Source organism: Ambystoma mexicanum, chromosome 10 (assembly GCF_040938575.1).
Source record: "Ambystoma mexicanum isolate Mex_15411 chromosome 10, UKY_AmexF1_1, whole genome shotgun sequence".
Lineage (NCBI taxonomy): Eukaryota > Metazoa > Chordata > Amphibia > Caudata > Ambystomatidae > Ambystoma > Ambystoma mexicanum.
In genome coordinates, this window is record NC_090932.1 from 879,584,751 (window position 1) to 879,606,626 (window position 21,876).

The window sequence follows — 21,876 nt, forward strand, 5'->3', positions numbered from 1 at the left end:
CTAATATCGTCCCTTTAAGACATCACTTTACTCGTGTTAGTTTGCACTTGTAGCTCTTCTATGTCCAATGGTGAATGTCGACATCCTTCCACCACTTCAGTACGAGGGTGCATTTGATACGGCTGTCGAAGTGCATAACATCTTTCATATCTTCGGTGCGGTATTGGGATGATGCATGGCGTCACACACAGTGCTCTCTTGCTGTTCTTCTTGTATGACGCAGGTAAGGGGGCAGGCACTAGAGATGATGTCATCTGCTCCACTACACTTCATTATTATATCCAATACTGGAAATAAATAACTATGTAACCGGCTGCACAGTATTTACCATGCAGTGTGCATGTGTGAACTTGATCAAACATGGCCGCCAGCAAAGAAGAGCTCAGAGTTCAGAGATGGGCAGGATTAGCCATAGGGATTGGCATGGCTAGGGACAGCGAATGGGACGGATCAATAATCAAGCACCTAACACACTGTGTCCTTTCTCGAATGTCATTCTTGTGCACCCCTTGAAAAAAGCCCTTTTCCCTATGTACACATGATTCAGTATTTGAATGCAATAGTTTTGGCTATTATAGGTGTCGCTTGCAAAACCTAATAGACCAAACTAAAAAGTCAGAGGGGGAGGGGGGAGCTCATTAACATATGCAATGGGATGCGACGTCCTCATCAATTAGCATATCAAGGTGAAATATGCAAATGTCATTCAATTGGCTTTGCATAACCAGACAAATTGCACAGGACGAATGGCATTTGCCTTTCATAAAATCAAGAGACACAAAAAAACAAGAGGATGTTTTCTTCTAATAGTGTTTTGAAAACGTTAAAAGGTGTGCATGTTAAACTCCAAGAATCAATACCAATGTTTTCCCTGGAATATGCAGTCCCCAAAATGGGACATTTTACTCTTAGTTATGTGCTATTTTTCATCACGTTAAATGGTGCAGTGGTGAAGTGCCCAGCCTGTGAACCTCGTGACTGGGGTTCGAGTCCCAAGGTCAGCATGAATTCATACATTCAAAAAAGACGTTCAGTGTCATTTTATACACAGCCTCTAAAATAAACGGGGGGACGGCGTCCACCCTCTGAAGAAAGTAGGTGGTCGCCAGCCATCTGCATGTACCCTTGACTTAAGCCCCGTGCTCTAGATTAAAATTAAAGTGTCATTTCTTCGTCCTCTGAATAAGCTTGGCCACTCGTTCTTTGCAGTTTTACAAAATAAACTTCATTGCTCATTCCTGGACATGTGTGTCGGATACAACCTGTAGCAGTTTGTCATAAAGAAACTTAACATTGTCGGGAGTTTGTGAGGTCATTTTTGTTATGAAATTAAGAATCTTTGAACAAACTGATGTGATGCCGAAAATTGTTTCTTCCTTTGGGCAACAGCATTTTTTTAATGAATGATCTTTTTCCCACATGTTCGAAAGAGCACAGGACAGAATGGACATGCACTTCACAAGCTCCCTGGCAAGCCTTTCCGTTAATAGTTAGTTTAGAAATTGGGATGGAATTGACATTGGGCCTCATTGCAATTTTAGTGGCATTTCGGTGGTAAATCTGCTGAGATGCCACCAAACGGATTTACTGTTATTGAATTGATAGGCCTCTCTCCCACTATACAGGTCTCTCAAATTTAGCTGGGGTTCTGTCCCCAAACCGCATTTTATGATGTCTAGATTGCATTGATAGGCCTCTCTCCCACTATACAGGTCTCTCGTTTAGCTGGGGTTATGTCCCCAAATTGCATTGTGTGATGTTCTAGACTGCATTGATAGGCCTCTCTCCCACTATACTGGTCTCTCAAATCTAGCAGGGGCTCTGTCTCCAAACTGCATTGTTTGTCGTTTAAATTGCACTAATAGGACTCCCTCCCACTATACAAGTCTCACAAATAATCTAACTGTGCTTAGTACTCTATCAATCCCGGAAACCCACCACAACCTAACTCAATTAAGTCCCATTCCAGCAGATCATTAACAACCTAACCCCCCCCCCCCCCCCCCGACAGTGCACCCTTAGGGGAAACACCCTACCCACCGACAGAAAAGCAACACTAAGCCACAGAACACCCCAGTGTATGCAGAGAAGGAAAAACCGAGGGCACTGCGACTGCACAACATAGCATAGAGGACCAACTACTTTACTACGCCTGCATTTAAACTGGAAAATAGCCCGACCCAGAAAAGGACGCAAAGGAAGAGAACAAGACCGTGCAACAAGAGACGTGAACACACAACGCCGACAGAACCCACAAGAAGCAGCTCAACTGGAAGGAAATACGCCCAACACAGCCATAACCAGAACAAAATCTACAAGAGAAAAATCCTTATGCCTTACCTCGCAACAACCACGGTACACCAACACCCCAACACGGAAACCTCGAAACATGCAAAGAATTTCCTGAAACACGTTGAAAAACGATGGGAGCACTCAACAAGAGAGTGGGTGGGCTCCAACCCCATCACACCTTACATCACAAGAACAGAGGAACAACATTGATTTCCACTACACCCCGCACAATACGGCGAAGCACCGACAACCAGCAATGCTACCTCCCACCCAACACTCAGACTCAATGAAGAAAACACGGCTGAGCTCCGTCCGAACAGCATCACAGCTGAAACACCAAAAATAATCAGCACTGTTACCAACTTACTGGACCGCTTCAATGAAGAAGCAGCCGTCGCTGTTCTTCATCCTACGGACATCAACGCGGAAACACCACGAACAGACAACCACAAACTTGAACAACAAATAACCTCAAAACAAAATCTCACCCAGAGAATCCACTGTAACCTAATAAACGCAAGGTCAATTTCCAAACACTCAACTGAAATATACAACCTCCTATCAGAAGGAGGCATAGACATCCTATTTATAACCGAAACATGGCTAGACCACTACAAGATCACCCTCAACAACTGCCTGCCTGAAGACTTCAAATGCATCCAAACAAACATAAAATCCAAAAGAGGGGTGGGAACTAGCGATCATTCACAAGGAACAACTGGCCATCAAATGGAAGATCCTCTAAACATCGAGAAATGCAAATTCTTCATAATACGACTTTCAGTAAACCCCAAAACTAACCTGAAATTCATACTGATGTACAGACCACCAACCTATGATGCGACTTTCATAGACGCTTTCACGGAAGCAATCGCCACCCTAGCCATCAAGTACAATCATCTGATCATCCTCTGAGATTTCAACATCTGGTTCGACGAAGAAACCACAACCACACAAAAATCCTTAACCGGCCAACTAGCAGCCATGAACCTACAACAACTAGTCAAAGGAGCAACCCACTCAGCAGGGCACACAATTGACGCAATCTTCGCCAACAAGGATCTCATCACCACGCACCCCCAATTCAAATACTCTGGTGCGACCACCTCATCATTCCATTCATAATCACAATGGCCGCTCCAACAAAAAAGCAACAAGAAAAATAACCCATCATGATGAAAAGAAATTGGAGAACCATAAAAAACTCCAACCTAACCAGTCTCCTAGAACTCAGCAAACCACAAGCATCAACCATGGAAGAAGCAGATCTAGACAAAAAAGTTGCCCTACTTCATACCTGGATCGCAACAACCCTAGACGACATCGCCAAAGAAAAGCCCTTCACCCCATCACGTAAGAAAACCACAGCAAAGTGGTTCACCCCACTACTCCACGCCATGAAAAGAAAAAAACTAAAACTAGAATCTGAATGGAGGACCAACAACACCTCCGCAAACAAATTGAAATTCCTACAACAGATCCGCTCATAAGAGGAAACATTACGACAACCGAATCTTCAGAGCTCCAAACGCTCAGAAAGAACGATTCAAAATCATAAACGAAATAAAAAACCCACCGGGCTGCAACAACACGCCAATTCCATCGATGAAACTCTGCGAGGACCTCGGAGACCACTTCAAAAACAAAATAACCTCCATCCAACACACCATTCAAAACAGACCAAGCGATCGCAGCGCAAACCCCACCGACGCCGATGAGGAACATGCAAACAAGCTATGAAACTTCCCAGAAATATCAGTTGATGCTTTCGTCAAACTGGTAAACCAAAGCAACAAATCAGGCTCTCCTATTTACCCTTGCCCCCCAGACATATAAAAAACTATTCTCAAACAAGGAACCCCCATGGAATACCACAGGAACCTCCTCACCCTCTCAATCTCAACAGGTAAAGTACCACAGGCTTTCAAATCAGCCTACATCAAGCCGCTACTCAGACACAACAGGAAACGTAGAGGACTTATCTAACTATAGACCCATCTCCAACATACCGTACATAGGCAAACTGCTAGAAATGTACGTCTACCAAACAACCCAAGAATTCATAGAAGATCATCGCCTACTAGACCAGGCACAAGTTGGTTTCAGACCTATGAGAGGAACAGAATCCGCTCTCCTCTCAATATGAGACGACCTAAAAACAAAACCAGACTCGGACAACAGTACCACCCTGATTCTCCTCGATCTGTCTGCAGCTTTTGACACTGTCAACCACACCATCCTCATAAAGAGATTAGAAGTTCTAGGGATAACAGACACTGCCCTACTATGGATCAAATCCTTCCTAACAAACGGAACAGAAACAGTATGGATGAAACCTTTTAAATCCAAACCCAGAGACTCCACGTGCGGAGTACCACAAGGTTCTTCCTTCTCCCCGCTGCTATTCAACATCTACATGTACCTACTAATCAAACTCCTCAAAAAACACGGCCTAACATGCTACAACTACGCCGACGATACTCCAATAATCTTCAACATACAAGATACCCGAGAAGAAAACACCACACTAGAGAATTGCCTTCGTGACATATTCAACTGGATGAACCTCAACCATCTCAAAATCAACCCAGGCAAAACAGAGATAATGATGGCATCAAAAAAGGGAGGAGACATAAACTACATCCCCTGGCCAAGAGAGCTCGGCACCACACCAGAACCATCATCAAATGTAAAAAACCTAGGGGTCCTGATGGATAACAATCTCACTCTACAACCACAAGTAAACTCAGTAATCAAGAAATGTTTCTTCCTCCTGCGAGCAGCAAAAAGGATCCTACCGTTCCGCCAACAAAACACTTACCATCATCGCTCTCATCATGTCCAGAGTAGACTATGCCAAAAGCCTATACCTGGGCATGCCCGACCGACTTCTAAAAAAACTGCAACGCATACAAAATGCAACAGCCAGACTCCTCCTCAAGCTACCCCGAAGAGCATCACACCCGCGCTAAAAATACTACACTGGCTACCACTATAACAGCGAATAAAGTTCAAGTCCATGTGCATCACGCACAGAGCAATACACAAACAAGGTGCAGAATTCCTAAGCGACAAACTACGCCTACATCAACTGACAAGAAAACTAAGATCAAGCACCGACATACGCCTGGAACCAAAACCCTACAACAGGAAAAAACTTGGAGGATCCTCTTTTTCCCACCAGGCACCCAAAACCTGGAATGACCTACCTAAGAATATACGGAACACAACAAACCACCTAGCATTCAGGAAACTCCTCAAATCATAGCTCTTCACAGGGTAACCACAACAGAGATGCACCAGAATGTACCGACATTACAACAATGATGAAAATGATTCCAATCCTGGCCACTCCCAATCTGGACAAACACTCAAACCAAAGAACTAACCACTCGACAGAGCATAAGATATCAAGGACAATAGCCACAAAAGGAAGACTCCAGAGACTGATCACATACTTAGACCCAGACGAAAGCCCTCAAGTGACTCACCCACTCGCACGTACCGGATGCACCATATCCAGACCGGCAGACGCATTTAAATAGAATTGAGAATATTAGCATGGCCACACTTGATGAAATTGTGGATATTGGACTGCGTCGCATCTAGAGGGGACTTTGAATGCTAGCATGCCCGCCCTTAGAATTATAAGCATGTCGTCCCTCCTTCCTCTGAGAGCAGGAAACTGAATTTCCATGTTGCCTTCCTTTGGCACATTAGATCTATCTTTCAACCCAATTCAGAGGATGTTTTGCTTCACAGAGAGGTGATAATCATTGTGAGGTATGACCCACTAATAGCCAAGCAGGCCAGTTAAATCTTTGAATTTGTCATTGCGGTGTGTACTGATATGCGCAGGGCAGTTTTCTGTCCTCTGCTACTGTATGCTTTCTTATTGCTGCTTGTTCATGATTTTTAAATGTAAACACTCTGCTCTCAAAAGTGAAAGATTTGAAAGACTCTTGCTGTAGCTAGCCTTTCCCAGTCTTTGCCCTGGGGGCAGAGGGCAGAGGCGTAGGCAGGGTAGGGCCTGAGGAGCAAGAACCACCCAAAATCTGTAAATGCCCACTCAGCAGCACTGTGTGAACATTTACAGATATTTGTGTCAGTGCAGTGGGCCCTTCTACATTAGCATCAGGCCCCATTTGCTAGACAATCCTGCCTACGCCTCTGATGTTAAGTGAAAGCAGAGTGCAGAGATGCTGCAGTTGCTGGGGCGCAGAAGGTTCTTTACTGGACCGCTGAATAAGAGAAGCAAGAGTCTGGAAATGCTATGGTAGAGCGAAAGTCTGTTCACATTGTGAAAGCTGCTAGATGGCCAACAAAGAGCCCCTATCACACAACGAAGAGGCCGAGGCAGAAATGAGCTGGAAGAAGAGAAGAACATCCAGAAGTGACAACACCGGAAAAGAACTTCCAGGGGGAAGGAGAAATACAAGGGTTAATCTCCCTTTGTAACACCAGCACAATGAAATTAAGGGAAGGAGTTCCCAGTCCTCGTAAACCACTCAAAGAAAGTAACACATTGATCCCTGGAATTTGGCATGCGAGTTTCTAGCGCATTTGAACCTGAAAGGCATAGAAAGTCAACCCTACAATTTGCTTGCAGAGAAGCCTTAGTAATACATTGGAACATTAAAGGCAAGAAAATAAATATGCTGCGTCTGAGACGTTGGGTGAACACAACCAAATGAACATTGGTAGAAAGGGAGAAAAGTGTACTACATTCTGGAACATGGAGTGAAGGTTCTCACATACAACTCGGTGGCAATTGAATATTGTAAGAAAGATAGAAACCCTCTTTGCTTTCCAGAACTTGGAGTGAATGGTCTTCATTCCACAACTGTAGCTAATGAAAATTTAGCAAAAGAGAAACCTGCGTGGCATCCTGGAGTTCAGGTTCCCAAGTGCAACCAGCAGCAAGTGAACATATTGGGGAACAGTTTTAGAACCTGGAGCGAAGACTCCTATGCGTACTGACAAATATCTAACAGAAATCCTGAATCTCTAATTTTAAATGCCAATAAAGGTAAAATTGGTTTTAATTTAAATCCTTGGCTAGGAGATTTGTTTTCCATATATAGGCTGCATCATGTAACTGTGCGCTACCAGAAATACTTCGGCAGTTGCTTTGACCAGATCCAAAGCTAGCAAATGTAGAAAGGTAGCTTTTCGATAAGTAAAATGGAAAGGCTTTCCTAGTTTGTTGAAAAGTAATTGGTGAAATGTGTTTTGGGGGCAAACCGCAATTTGTTTAGTGATCAGTAGCCGTGAACAGAGATGTCTACCAGCCTTCTTTTAAAAAAAAAAAAAAAAAAAAAGAGAACAAAATGGCAGATGGAAATTCTTGAGCCAGTGTGTCTTTAAATATGTGAATTTCTATGGGTAGCATTCCATTCCATTTATTGTTAGCTCGTTTGTGCCATAATGGAAACAAACCAACCATTTGTGTGTTAGTCTTGACGCTGACTAAACTGCTAAACCATGCCCTATCTGCACAGGATCACAAGCAACTCCAAACATGAAGGTAATGCTTTCAAACGAAGGCAGAGAAGCTGTCCTATGAGAGCATTTTCTTTGCATGAAAGGGGTAGGGTAACTGAACTTTTCAAAGTAAGGTAATGGATTTGAAAATCAGAAGCTAGCTTCTTGGGCCATAATTTATAATCTAGAGATGGCTTCTTGGCACACAATGTAGACCTGAAACAAGGAAGGTACATCTCTAGAGGAGGGTGGCTTCCAAATTCAACTGCTGTTTTGCTAGAAGCTCAATAAACTAGACTTGTGACTTTAATCAGGGGGTGGAGATAGTTGGTGTGCAGTGAAGTGTGTGGGAGGTGGTACATCAGTGATCATGGGCAAACAGATTTGGCTTTTTTGGGTAAAGAGATGGCATTATTTTCTGATCTCTCACACTTTATGTAAAACAGAGTTATGTAAGTTTTAAAACCGTATGGAAGACAATTATATTTTCATTGTTTTCTGCAGATTATATTGATAACAATTTTGAATGCCTTACCCAACCTGTTGGGAGCAAATGATAATTATATATTTTAAGCCATTTAAACAGGTTCTGCTAGAAGTTAATCAGATTGTATTTGTGCAGTGGTTTCTTTGATCTAGTTCAAAACACAAATCCATCAGACATGTCAATTACTTTTTTGTTTCCCTGCCACAGGACAAAGGTCATGATGGGGTCAAGGAGCTGGATGACATGAAGTGTGCCCGAATGAAAACTGTTCAGCTGAATGTCTGCAAAGAGGAGGAAGTGCAGAGTGCAGTGGAGCACATAAGGGCAAGTCTAAAAGATCCGGAGAAAGGTGTGTATGTCTAGCTGGTTGACATCAGATTAACCTGGATGCTTTGGATATATTCTTTTTAAATTACCCTCAAATTTAGTGGGGCAGATGAACCAGAGAGGCAAAGCAATGATATTGCTTGGGAAGATGGGCAGAGGATCCAAAGGTGACTGGAACTGGTACCGCGTGAAAGCAGGTGTCATTGCTGCCATGACACTAACAGCTTTGTTATTTAATGCACTTGTGGAACTCAATGTTGCAGTAAAACTCTATATTCCAGATAATATAGAATGGATGTATTCCAGATAGTGGGGAGCAAGAAAAGCAAGCTAAATGCCTGAATTTATCTTTTCATACAGATTTGTTTGTGGTTGCAATGCATTTTATTGCACCAGTAAAGAAAACGCGAGGATAGCTACAGAGGTACAGAAGTCCTGTCACAAAATTGGCAGAAATGGGTAACCAGACTGGGACGGTAATGCTAGCTAAATGAAGTTTCTTTATTTGGGGAATAACACAAGTGGGAAGTGTAAACGTAACTGTGGAACCAAATCACTTCTCTTGTAACTTAAGACAGTAGACCTCTGGATTTGAAGGGGTTGCCACACATCGTAGTCTGCAAGGGGAATACTCCCTGTCTCAGGTTGGGTTTGACGGTTTCCCACGCCCTTTTTCTCAGTATGTCTTCCCGCTAGATTATCTGTCTCCCATTTAAGAGGTTCTCAGCTGGAGCTCTCTTGGGTTTTTTTCTCCTTCCGTTTCAGCCCCAGTTGGAAGGGTTAACTGCACCCTTCTCTGGTTTTTCCAGGATCCCGCCTCCTATCTTCTGCTTGAAGTCTCCGACTCCCATTTCGTACTTGGCTATTAAGGTTGTAGGCTTTTTTTCTCTTTAAAACTTTCACTGGGGTGGTTTTTAACGTGACCTGTCACCTTCCTCTTCCTCGTGCTTGATTAGATGATTAGGTAAAACCCTGCTGCGTGTGTTTGGGTTTACTTAGGACGATGCCCCACTGTCCTGGGATAGCAAGTTGTACTTGGGGCTTGAATCCTTCACACTCACGCCAGGTATCAAAATGGGGATGAGTGTATTCTCTTAGTAATGAATCAGAAATTGTTGGTTTAGGTGTGCAACAAGTGTTTAATTGTATAGCCGATACGTGTTTTGACCCTTAGGGATAATTTTCAAGGCAAAGTAGCATGATGCTGGACAGCTCCTGTGCTCGGCCGGGGGATGGCCCCAATTATTCGACAAGTGGATGTTGCACAGAGTTGTTTGATGCTGGAGTCACCTGATGGGCCGTGTGGGTCTCGAACAGATAGCCGGGTGGCTTTTCAATACTATAACCATGCATTTCCAAGATGGCAGCCACAATCCTAGAACCACTACGAGCAAAAATGCATTGCAGCCAAAAAGACTCCCTCTGTATGTCTAGATCTGAAACATGTGTTCCATAATACAATGCATAGATACTTAGTACAGGGAAAGAAGTCAACACATGCCTAGCCATTTCCAATTTGGTAGCATAACTGCATAGTTGACATGTGCGTTTTTCCTTTTGCAAATCTATCCATGCACCTCGAATAGCCAGCACAAGTCTAATTAACGTTTAGGTCCTTCTAGGTTTTGGTGTAGGCACCGATAGAAGTGTTGGTGCTTTTTGTAAGAAAAACGCATCTGTGCAAATGTACTCCACGATTTAAGTTTCCCAACGTGATCAAGGCAGTCCCATTTCTCAGCACTTTAAGGAGCTCAACAAATACCCTATACCATGCTTCCACTCAGGGGTCCAGGCAATTAGATCGATGAAGCATTCATTGGCAAACTTACATTCCCTAAATGTGCGGCAGGAATCGGATACCAGCACTTTTTTAAGTAAAGCCAATCAAGAATTATCTACAGCAATCATCATTTCAATGTAGAGATTCTCTACTGATCTTAATGAAGACTGCCAAATAGTTGAGACCCAGCTCGATTTGCGATTGCAATAGCATTCGATATCCCTAAGATTTTGCACCAAAAGAAGCCCTCCAGTGTATTGGCCCAGCTATCTAAATTATTATTGGACTTCCCTAGGGCATAGAACATTCCTGCCACCAGTCTTTGTCTGTAAATCCTTATTATACCCACAAGGCTGTACCCAGCAGACCTTTGGACAAAGTGTTTAACCATAAGCAACGTAGATCTTGCCTTCAGCCTCAGTTTTCGCACAAGTTCCCCATTCCCCCTTCTTTTCCTCTCTTATTGCCAAGATAAGCATAATTTCCGACTGTTTCAATCCGACCTTCCTGTGTGTGTATATCTCACCCTCTTATCGATCTTTGGCTTTCCAAAGCACATAATTTCAGTTGTTTTCATGTTCACTGTCGGCCTGGTCTTTTTGGCATAATCCAAGACCGCCTGTGCACTCCTACTAATGCCCACAAATGTAGTGTATAAAATCGTCTGTGTATGCGAGCCATCCAATTTCCGTATATCCTAGTCTATGTGGGAAAGTTCTGACTCTAGATCCAACTTCTCTAATGTCTAATACAAATAAAAAAGAGAAGAGGGGCCAGCACACAACCAGGTCTAACCCACCTACTAATATCTACAGGGCCTGACAGTTCCCCGATGCCACTTAACCTTAATCTGGCTTGGTTATCATAGTGAAGTCATTTGCACGGATAGAGCAAGCCTCCAGGGAGAGCCAAAGATTCTAACTTGACCCACGTTGGCGCTCTACCAACAGAATCGAAGGCTGTTGAAAAATCTACAAATGGGCGATCATATATATTGGGCCTGATGGATTCATAAATTCAAAGTCAAGATGCTATAGGTCGTCGACTGCCCCCGTCTGAGCCCGGTCTGGAATGGACTCATCACCTGACAACACTGCTCCCAAGCATGAAGACCACGTAGGAGGAAACGCGAAAATATTTTACTCATTCCATCCAGTAAAGAGCGCAGTCTGCAATTCCCGGGGTCCGTTCTCTTGCCTTTCTTAAGTTAAGGTACCAAATGTATCTTTCACCAAGAGTCAGGAATAACCCCCTTTGGCCACCTTACCAAATAGGAATGCACATGATATCCGCTCACATCGTAAGGTTAGCTTTCATGACAGTATTGGAGACCCCATCTGAGCCTGGGTCTCTCGGCTGCTTAATACATGTCGCCCTTGAAATTCTATACTAGAAACCTACACCAGGTTTCTTCATTAATAACATTTAAGGATGCATCATCCTCCTAAATGTAGACCACAGTTCTTTTGGGTTTAAACTTGCATACATTTGTTGCCATTACCTATTAATACTAGAGGTGTTGTAGTATTTAACCCAATTTATGTACCGATTTTTTTTTTTTGTTTTCATTTTTACTAATGCAGCATCTTTTCTCAGACTTTTACCTATCCTTCTGAAGTCCTGCCTTGGCTGTTTTTTCTTACCTACCATACACTTCTCATTGATTCTTTCAACATGTTTTACAGATTTGCTACTACCAATAGAGAAAAAGCTAAATGTGATTGAAGGCACCCATTCAACAACTTCTTTCTGAGAAGTTAAAAGGCTGTAATCGACCATCAATGCATACATATAATTAGTAATGGCACTCAAGTTGTGATCTGACCAAACAACTGTATTTTTGGCAGCATGAATCTGGATTTCGCCGAGAAATCAATTGCAACTGTCAGTCAGTATTGCATGGTCAATGTAATCATTAAAAATCACCGCCATGATGATATTGTAGCTAGATAGGTTAAGGTTGGAATATAAATAATCAATAGTAGAGGATGTCATATCTCGTCTGTCTTCGGGCAGGTATGCCACCCTCCACTTTTCCATTCAGCTCCCCAAAAAAATCCACCCAGCATCGAGCAGATTTTACTTTCTTCTCACCCAGGTAATTTTCTGAGGTCGTTAACGGAGCATCACAATTCGCTGTTTAATGATTGATGCATTTAGTATACAAATCACCCCCCAGCAGTATCCATCCATCCTCTTTAATGGCCCAGAATGATGTCATAAATATACAACTTGGAGAGCGCCATAGGCTCACCACCTTGGGGGTCGTAGATGTTACAAATTAACATAGACCCCTGTTTATTTTTAATATGAGAGCTGACAGTACGTGATCATTTTCAGACTCACCTATGATATGATGGTTATTTATAACTCGCTTAGTACCCAGAGGTCTCTAAGTACGGACCCGGGGATCGAACATGGGTTCCTATGTGTCGTCTTGCCTACAATGCGAGCACATTGCCCCTGAGCTATCTTCCCGAGACAAGCTATCACTTCATATGACTTAAAACGGTTAGCACATAGGGTAAGTAAACCACCATAAGGTCGCCCCAACTTCTCCCGTCTTGCTTTTATTTGGTGACCTGTATACCCATCCACAGAGGCCTCTCCCACCAGCCATAAAATGTCTGCTGAGCTTACCAAGCCTATAGAATGGTTATTTGAAGCAAACTGGTGGGAATGGCCACTAGTAGTTCCAGATTTTATCATCACAGATCAGGATTGTAGTCACATAGGTGGTAACAACGAAAGGAGCCAATCCCAATGAGTCTTGCTAGCTGGGTCCACTAAACGTGATTTAGGAAGCATGGTACGGTGAGAACTCAATTTGTCAGAGCCTTTTGTGGCCACCTCTTGCCGAATGTCTGCAGAAAACCATGGTATAACGGGCATATTCAGACTTTTAACCGGCAAATCAATGTCATAGCCCGACTTTAATAATGAAACTGAATTTCCTCTTGCTAAGGATACTGCGGCTGATGTATAGTATTGAACCCTGGACATCGGGGGGCAGTCTAATCTTCTAGTTGCTCTACATATTCAAAGTCAGCGCATCCAAGTCCTCTTATTGCTGGTAGATTTCTGAACAGTTGCAACACTCCACCCCGATTCACAGGTGTATTCTCCAATACGAGTAAGCTTGCGATAGTGACAATTGCAGGTCCCTCCTCATCTTCAGTCTTGCCCTTCCCCTTTGTTTTTCTCTATTGACTATCAGGGTAGGCTCAGGTATAGAGACCATTTTTACTGCAGATTAATCGGATCCAATAAAGACTGCACTACTATGTATTGTTCCAGAGGCTTCGTGTTCCTGTTCCCTCTGGCACTTTCAGCAACCAGTTGGTAAGGTTTTCAGTTTTATTTTTAGCCCTCTTTAGATGTCCACTTGTCTTTTTGTATAATTTGTTTGCTTTCTTAGGGGAGCTAACTGAGTTTTCTAGATCATTGCGGTTAAAGCCCTCCTGTGTGGCCGAGGAGGGGCATCCGTAGCTCTCTTACTCTTGCTCTTATTCAGCTACTGAAGTGTCCTTCGATCTTTTTTTGACGGAATGGTATCATATAGTGGTTATTCTTGCGCAGCAGGGTCATCAAGCAGCCTAGGAGGTTCTACTTGCGTTGATTCAGGACCTCCTCAATAGGCTCAGGGTCCCCAATGTCTTGATTACAACTCTGCGGGCCGGTCTCGTGATTGCATCTGCCCCATGGTTGATTAGGCCGTTAGATCGTGAGCAAATCACTAGTTACTTTTCAAGCACGTCCAGAATGAATTCGTGTATTTGTACTTCATTATGTATACGATTACATAGTTTTAAAAAGATCTTTAAAGCAAAATGTGTGAATTCGGCACTTAATGAAGTTGCTCGAGTCCTGGCTTCGGTGCCACTCTCAGTGGAGTTCTCTTCCTGGAATAAACCCGTCCGTTTTGGGGAACTTGTTATTCTCAGTCTAGGTGGAGGAACACCTTGATTATCAAGTACAGTTTGCTTGTCGGGAAGGCACATTAGGCACGTTGCTTGACATTGCTATTTGTTGAGCCTCAGCCTTCAGGGAAGAAGAACATAGGTTAAGCAACGAATTATTGTTGTAAATTGCAACCGAGATACCGGAATTACCATCCATAACTTTGTAATCTAAGGAAAAATCACTTGCCCCTAATCTTGCTTCGTGGCTCCACAGTCACAGTCTCTATTGAACAGTCAACCTGTTCAGATGAGGCGTGCTGCATGTGCGTGTTCTGTGCTAATGAAACCATGTTATGGCTACGCAAGTTGTAGTTCCTCTTCCCGACGTTGATCGACTTTAGCACAATATTAACCGTGCTCTTCTCTATTCTGAAAGCAGTGGCACACGGTATCCAGTCAAGGCGGTGCACGTCCAAGCCGATAAAACTGCTCGCTGCAATACGACCAGAATCGCTGGATGTACGCTCCTGGGTCACACCTGCTTTCCACACTAAGTGCGTGTCAGCGAGATATAGTGGCAGTCTTTCGTTTCTTCAGTGGCTGCCTTGTATTTTAATGCAAATCATTCTCTCGAAGTACATCTGTTGCCGCAACAGGTCTGCTCTGCCCTCTGCTCCTTATGCTTTATTATGCACGCAGAAGAGGCAGGGGGGGACAGTGAAGGAGCAGTAATGAATATGGATGAGTGTAGAATAAATGGACATGCATAGGACGCACCTGTGTCCTGTTACAATCATCAGGCAGGCAGCCCCCAGCACAAGTTGGGGCTCGAGACTCCTGGCTCAGAGGATCACTACGTCCCAACACCTGCCACCTGGCACAGTGGCCACTTGACCTCCACTGATCGCTGCAGACCTCAGACAGTCGATCCCGGTGAATCATGGAATAGCACCCTGTGGCGTCACTGCCCGTAACCCGCACCAGAGCGAGCAGCCGCCTCCGACACCGGATTCCACCGGAAGCATCCATTAATCAGCGAGGGCATGTGATATTGGAGAAGGTGTTTAGGTAAAGATCGGGTCTACCCATAAAAGAAACTCCACCATGTCGAAAAATCTCGAATGAGCAATTTTAAGGCACGCTTACGAAAATGCAATTTGGAAATAGTAACGGAAGTGCTCCACAAAAATAGGGGAACACTGGGAGAAAGTGTAGAGTAATGTATAATGCAGGGGATGGGCAGTGGGAATGAGTGTGCTGTATACTGAGAGTTTAGGGGACTTGCAACCCAATCTGTGTAATTTGAAATTAATTAAACTTTTATTACGTGCTTAATACCGGAGACCAGTCTCTAAACGCGGCACGAGGAACGGACCACCTCACCTGTGTTGCTCTGTGCTGTCTTGCTTCCAAGACAAACGGGTTGCTCCTGAGTTATCCTCCCGACCCAGACTCCCGAAATTGTGTGCAGTTCAACCATTGACACGGATCCCATATGTTGTGTACGTGGTACACGCAACGCCCTCTGATCGTAACACCATAGATCACACGTGGAAGGAAACTGTAACAATCTGCTCCCATCACTTCACTGAATGGCCCTGGACCAACCCAGGGATGACATTGATGAATGGTAAGAGGGCAAGAAAGTGCACTGGACTCCAGTTGAGAAAAAATCCCAAAGCATCGATGAGAACATATGTTTGGTGGCACATATTTCTTTTCTCTGAATGTCATCTACTGATAACATTGCAGGTAGCCTGCGGAGAGCAACGCTCTAAAGTGAAGCCTGTAGATCTCATCGTCAGAAAAGAGACCTGTGCGACTACGCTTTTCCTAACACTAGGTATAAAAGTAAAGTCCCACAAAATGGGGATTCCTTAGCAAGGTGCCCTCAAATACTGTGCCGAAGTGTTGTAACGTTGCTCTACAAAAGATAGCAAAAGTGAAAAATCAGCTTTCAGGGGATGGAATGCTGTCACATGATTAGCAGCAGTGAGGAAGGGATCAACGTGGGGAAATGCATTACAATATGAGCAGTGCTCTCCAACAGAGTAATTCAGTTACTCCTAAGCGGCATCATCAAACTGACTACTTAAAATGCAAGGCCTACCAGGGCATATCGCCACGAGATGGAACTTTAGGCCACTGCCAGCAAAGAGGAATTGTCCCAGAGTCCTACAATGAAAAACTTTAAACGCTTCTAAAGTTGGTACGTTGCACCTTGGTCAGCCTCCTGAAATCGGTGTAAACAGTTTTGCAATCGTGTGGTGTTTGCAAGCATTTTGTGATGTTGTACTTTGATCTCATAAACTCAAACGGCTATCTCTGGCAGCAGAGCATAGTGCAAGGGAAGGGAAATAGTGCATTTATATTGGAAATCTGCAAGTGTTGCATCGTTTCATTGGGGAGATAACGTGACACAGTTTGAAATGCTCTGTGAGGTTTTGCACTGGCAAAAGGGGTGTTGCTACCAATATGTGGCCTCATTGATCTCCAGCTTCAATTGTAACTTTACTCAGAGAATCTGTGCCATTTGAATCATGGCGGGGAAGGAGAGTTCAAAGCTTACTGTAAGCAGCTAAGGGAGCACTTCTGGGCTGGCTTTAAACGTGGTTTCCTTTGACAGTTCTAGAACACCAGCACGCTGTCCATGGATCATGAAAGCCAAGGGGCGTTTTGCTTCCCCAGCCATGCATGGCTCATTTGGGATGCATGCTGCAATGCTACACGGCTAAATGTGCATAGGGGGCCCTCCTGCACCTCCCCAAACATTAGGTGGGCTGGGGCGGTTTGATGGAGGTGCTCTGGCTCCACTTCCCATTTGCAGGAACCCAAAAGCTATTTCTTCTTCGCGGGAGCTGCAGGGACTTCACGGCAGGCAGAGTGAGGCTGTGCAGAGTCCGATCTGGGCTGTAGGTCAGAAATAAAACTCTGTAAGTGCGTGTGTGTTGCATGGGTTTGTGTGTGAGTGAATTTGCTGGATGGCTGCATGTGGGAATGAGCGAGTGTAGTATGCTGAATGAATGCGAGTGCTTGTGTTTTTGGCAAGGAGGTGCCCCAGTAGTGCAGCAGCCAGTCTAGATACTTTCTTACTGTAGCAAATAGTGTAATGTGGCTGGACAGGCCTATATTGGTGAAGCCAGTCTGGATATATTTTCTTATTGTGGCATGTTATTTTTACTGCCAAAGCCAACGGGAGTATGTTCTTATGTTAGGATACTGGCATATATTGGCAGAGCCAAGATGGACAGTTTTTCTTATATCATACTGGCATTATGGCAGTGCAAACTGGAGTATATTCTTATATGGGAATTGTGAAGGCATCATGAAACAAGAAATAGACAACAGACTTAAAGTTCAAAATAAGATAATTTTATTCATGCAAATGTCAGGATGGGTGAAGGCCTAAATCGCCTTTTGCTAAGGTTGGATTTCCCTACCTGAACGAAACTAAGGAAAGTCAGAGTTCACCTTAAGTTTGTCTGTGTCCAAAACCTATCCATGCCCTCCAAACTAAAGCTAAACAACAAATGGGGATGTCAATAATCAAAGAAATTGTGTTAAACACAAAATCTGAGTTTCTCCCAACTCTTTTCAGCTCCCCTTCCCCAAGTTCAAGAAAGTTTCACAAAGTCTTAAGATTACCTTTCTCAAGTTCAAGGCAATAAAGTTCTGCACAATCCTCAGGATTCCCTTCCCCTAGATTCAAGCAAAACAGTATAAAAGAAATGGGTCTTGAGGCTCTGTCCTCAAGACGGTGTTTGTTTGTAGTTCTGTAGGTCTCAGGGTTCCCTTCCCCAAGACATCAATACCTCAACTGATATTTATTTCAGTCTTTCAAAGTTCAACACAAATCCAGGCCATCTTGACCCTCCTTCTGTTTTGCCTCACCAACTCCCTGGTAGTGCTTCTTCTGGATAGATTTCACAATGTCTGGCTTTTACACTTCGTGGTCTAGGCACAGTTGTCAAACCACACGGTCTACCCATTACAGGTCGTGCAACCAGGAACACTAGTCTCTTTAGCCCACACAGGTTCACCTTCACTTGGCTTCTCTTTGTGAGCCTTTTGGCTTTATATACAGGGTCACACTTTTCCTGGCTTCTCTTTGTCAGACTCTGGACTTTGCCATTATGTGTTACACACCTCTATTCCAATCTTTGGCCTGTTAGTACTGTACTAATTCATGAAGTTCACTATATTGCAGTGGTCTGGTTCATACCCCACCTTTTGGTGCCACTCTTTCGCACTTGCGCTCTTTTATGAAGGTTGCGTTTAAGTGGGCACTTGCCCTTTTATCTTTCATCCGTTCTAAGTTTTGCCCATATTCAATATGCAGAACTTGTTCTTGTTTCACTTTTCATTCAGTTCGATATTCAATATATATGTAGTTCATTGTTGGTTCAAGTTTTCATTCAGCAAGGTGTTTAAGATGCATATTTTCTCTGCGGTTCGAGTTTTCATTCAGTTCGTTATTCAACATCTATATTGCAGCTTTGTTTCATGTTTTCAATCCATTCGGTATTCAATAAAAATTGTACAGCAGTTAATTATCTGTGCACAGCCTTCCTGAAGCGCCCCGGCTTCGAGTGATCTCCCCGACGCTCACTGGCTTTTCAAGTCCTCTCCCACGCCTCCTGCCTTCAATCTACTTTTCTTGCCAGCCGACTTCCTCCTGCGAATCCAGCTCGCACTCTGTGTGTTTGCCTGAACATTCCAGGGACCTCGATTCCCCGACACGGGCGCGGATGGCGTGCCTTCTTCTTTCCTGCTTTCTGGCAGGATTAGCAACATGTATCCCAATATTGACGCTTCCACATCTGTGGTAGCCCGATGACTGAACTAGCGTTAGGCTCCACAGCTCCTCGGGGCATTGGCCGGCGTCCTGGCTTCCTCTCAGGTTGCACCACAGTCATCTCTTCACGTCACGCATCTCCTGCTGGTTTCTCCCCAACAGGTCTCCCTGGTACCCTTTCTGCTGTTCCTTTTGTTCTCCATTTATACACCTACAACAACTTGACAGGTTGCAGGTGTGGATTCCTGATTAGATTTGCCTGACCATATTCAAAGGGACATGTCTAACCCTCGCAGCTCTCTCCAGGCATCTTCTTCGTCCCGGTACCAAAGTGGTCAAATGGTGTTTGATTGTTGATTGCTCTTAGTTGCCTCTTCCTCATTCCAGTATTTTCAGGGCTCAAATGTGGGGAAATGAGGGAATATGATTTACCATAGCCCATAAAGGCCAGGGAAGGGGTATGTTGGTCATCAATAGGGAAAGGAGGATACCATGTCTCGCCTGTGGGCACCCCACTCCCAATCCCATGGGCCCATCACCTAAGTGACACTCCCTCGCGTCTCCACCACAAGGGTCAGGATTCAACAGTGATGGCCTTTCCCTGGCTATCTGAGAAGAGGATCCAGGGGGAGTAGGAGTCAGAATACCCTCAGGTTTCTCACAAATGCTGGTAAATATTGGTGCGGCCAGCATACTTTGAAAACATTTTTTTATAATGGCATACCTTGTGGGAAAAGGCATCATGTGCACTGTTAATTACTTGCATTTTTTTCTACCAAACCGATTTCCAACTGTGGCTTTTACCCAATTTTTAAGTGTGCTGTAAAATGCACCATTTTAACCAATTAATATTTTTAACATTTTCTCAGGTTGTGGGGTACCACCCACCCCTGATCCAGCCTTGGTTGGTTTGGGCTGTCTCACTTCACTGTCACGCCAGCATATCCATGGGAAACAGTTATGTCTTTGCAATTAAATGATTCCCCAGCTGCCACTCGACTGGTTATTATTTTGATTCCTGTGCAACTAAACTGTGACCTCATCTTGGTTTGTACTTTGTACAACTTCAGTCAAAGATTTTTTGTTTGTGTCATTGCAAATGAAAAATTGCTTTTGTTTGCAAAGTAACCTATACCAGGAGGGCTTTAGACTGGTGGCTCATCATTCATTTCTTGATGTTTTGCATATCCGATCAGGGTTACAAACAGTAAGTACAGTAAGCAAATTGACGTTTATTAATCCTGGTTTTTAAAATAAATGAATACAGATAATGCGTAACAATTGTAATGAGCACTGCATAGGAGCCTTTGCTCTATGCTAACTTTCTGACAGATAATGCAGTGGCTCGGGAATCCTAATGGAACCCTTATGGCACGAATAGTTCTTAAATTTGAAGAGGTTTATTAGTAGTATCTCACAACTACCATCACAGTACCCGACTGCCACAGCTGGTGACATTGCAGGGTTACAACCATAGCAGAGCCTTGAAGGTGACCGCACAATAACATTTACATGACCAGGTTCAGCACAGTGAGTGTAGAGCAACCAATAAACATCAACAACTGGGATGCGTTCTACGTTGTAAGGTATACAACTGAATGGTAGAACCCAACTACAACAGATCTTTTTCACTCAGTAAATAGATTTGATCGAGTCCACAGACCAGACCATATTTATGAAGATGTGAAGTATTGGAGGCCAGGCGAGCGACAGGTAAGTGCTTTATTTTATTGAGACCCTGCAGCAACATCAGTAACCCTCCGTCGTCTCTCCCAACATTCCCGAACTCTCCATGGCACGTAGGAATGGCGTTGTCCCGGAGCCCGAGCCAATCTCCACACACCTCCCACTCCTAAAACTAAAAGGAAAGGCCAATTTAAAAGGAACAGGAAGAAAGTAAGCAAACAAAATTTTAAAACAGAATGTAAAGAACCAATAACAAAACCAAAGTGCAAGATAAACAATTGGTGCATAAAGATACAGCAGTAACATTGTATAAGCTTACACAACATAAACAGTGTTAAGAGGCATTGCACTATAGAGTGTACTATCTGACATAATCCTTGAACCATACTGGTTCTCTCCTCATTCTCACTCTACCGCCCATACGCGAAACACTCTCCTCACTTGTGCCTGCAGAACTTGTGCCTCCCACTTCATGTACAGTAGTGCTACCCAACCTTCTCACACCACTATTATCACTGAAAACATCCACCAGACCTGAACAGTCCACCACTGTCGTAGCATTCTTTATACTTCCACCGCAACCACTCTATTCAAATTCCAAATGCACCTATCCTCCACCCTCACCACATTAGTCAACAATTCAAGGACCTTCTTGGGTTCTGAAAACTTAGATCTACCTTTGGCCACATGCGCGCCCCTCCTGATCCTCACCCACGAAACCCTTCGCCACCTTGATAGCTGGCCTAGTTCTTCTCCCCAATCTGGTATCATAAACCACTGTTTTTCTCAAATGCGCTTCATTTATCTTCCCCCTCACACTCCACAGCATTCTCCGAACAGCATCCTTGACCTCTATACCATTCTTCACAGATTGCTCTATTACACCTACCAACACGGTGTTGAAACGTTCAACCAAACCATTGCACTGTGGTCTATATAACAAGTTTAATTTCCACTTGATTCCTTTCTTGTCCGCAGAATTCCGCACTTCTGCGCTACTGAACTGCGTGCCGTTATCACTCATCACCTCCAAGGGATAACTGCTGGAGCTTGATCACCTCACTGCTAGAAACTTGCTTAACCCACTTCACTTCAGGCCATTTAGAAAATTAATCGACCAAAA

The 21,876-nt window shown here is 43.9% G+C and overlaps 1 protein-coding gene across 1 annotated transcript in view; it reads left to right on the forward strand.

The window, feature by feature from the left end:
- Positions 1-21,876, forward strand: part of BDH1 (3-hydroxybutyrate dehydrogenase 1) — a gene marked incomplete at its 5' end in the record, with an annotated part of 252,875 nt that overhangs the window by 72,361 nt on the left and 158,638 nt on the right. Inside the window, one exon of the mRNA XM_069620231.1 lies at positions 8,471-8,612. Within this exon, the coding sequence (XP_069476332.1) occupies positions 8,471-8,612 (142 nt within the window). The remainder of the gene's footprint in view (positions 1-8,470; positions 8,613-21,876) is intronic.